General features: G+C 52.3%; 1 protein-coding gene across 1 annotated transcript in view; it reads left to right on the forward strand.

Moving 5' to 3' along the window:
* Positions 1-323: 323 nt before the first annotated feature.
* LOC128690628 (carbonic anhydrase-related protein 10) overlaps positions 324-794 on the forward strand; it is a 243415-nt gene continuing 242944 nt past the window's right edge. Inside the window, exon 1 of the mRNA XM_070089798.1 lies at positions 324-528. Coding sequence (XP_069945899.1) covers positions 324-528 — 205 coding nt within the window. The remainder of the gene's footprint in view (positions 529-794) is intronic.

Consider the following 794-nt stretch of genomic DNA (forward strand, 5'->3'; position numbering starts at 1 on the left):
TGACGTGGTGCAGGTGCTAGTCTTGACGTGGTGCAGGCGCTAGTCTTGTCGTGGTGCAGGTGTTATGTCTTGACGTGGTGCAGGTGCTAGTCTTGACGTGGTGCAGGTGCTAGTCTTGACGTGGTGCAGGTGCTAGTCTTGACGTGGTGCAGGTGCTAGTCTTGACGTGGTGCAGGCGTTAGTCTTGACGTGGTGCAGGTGTTAGTCCCGGCTGGTGGCCGTCAAGGGAGTCTCAGGCGTGGGAGGTGTAAATCACCCTGCGAAAAAATCTGTAAATCAACTTGTAAACAAAGTGAAGACAGAAGTTGTAAACAGTTTAAGTCATGATCTTACCAGCTTTAGCGTTGTCACAGTTGCCAGCTGCTGTTGCTGCTGCTGCAGCTGGTGATTCTGGTGCTGTTGATAAAGGTGCTTCTGCTGATTCATCTGCTGGTGCTGCTGCTGACACTGGTGGTGCTACTGGTGCTGCTGCTCCAGTTACTGTTTCAGTTGCGGATGGTGGTGGTGCTGGTGGTGCTGTATGTCTAAGTACTCACCTATATATGATAGCAGGGGTCGAGTCGCAGCTCCTGGCCCCGCCTCTTCACTGATATGTGTGAGAGAGAGAGAGAGAGAGAGAGAGAGAGAGAGAGAGAGTGTGTGTGTGTGTGTGTGTGTGTGTGTGTGTGTGTGTGTGTGTGTGTGTGTGTGTGTGTGTGTGTGAGTGTGTGTATCCTGGTAGTCACCTCAGCATTCGTCAGAGCTCAGTAGCTGCCAGACGTGGCAATCCCTCAGGCAGTGAGGCTGACGTTTTT

The sequence above is a fragment of the Cherax quadricarinatus genome, chromosome 29 (assembly GCF_038502225.1).
Source record: "Cherax quadricarinatus isolate ZL_2023a chromosome 29, ASM3850222v1, whole genome shotgun sequence".
In the NCBI taxonomy this organism is placed as follows: domain Eukaryota; kingdom Metazoa; phylum Arthropoda; class Malacostraca; order Decapoda; family Parastacidae; genus Cherax; species Cherax quadricarinatus.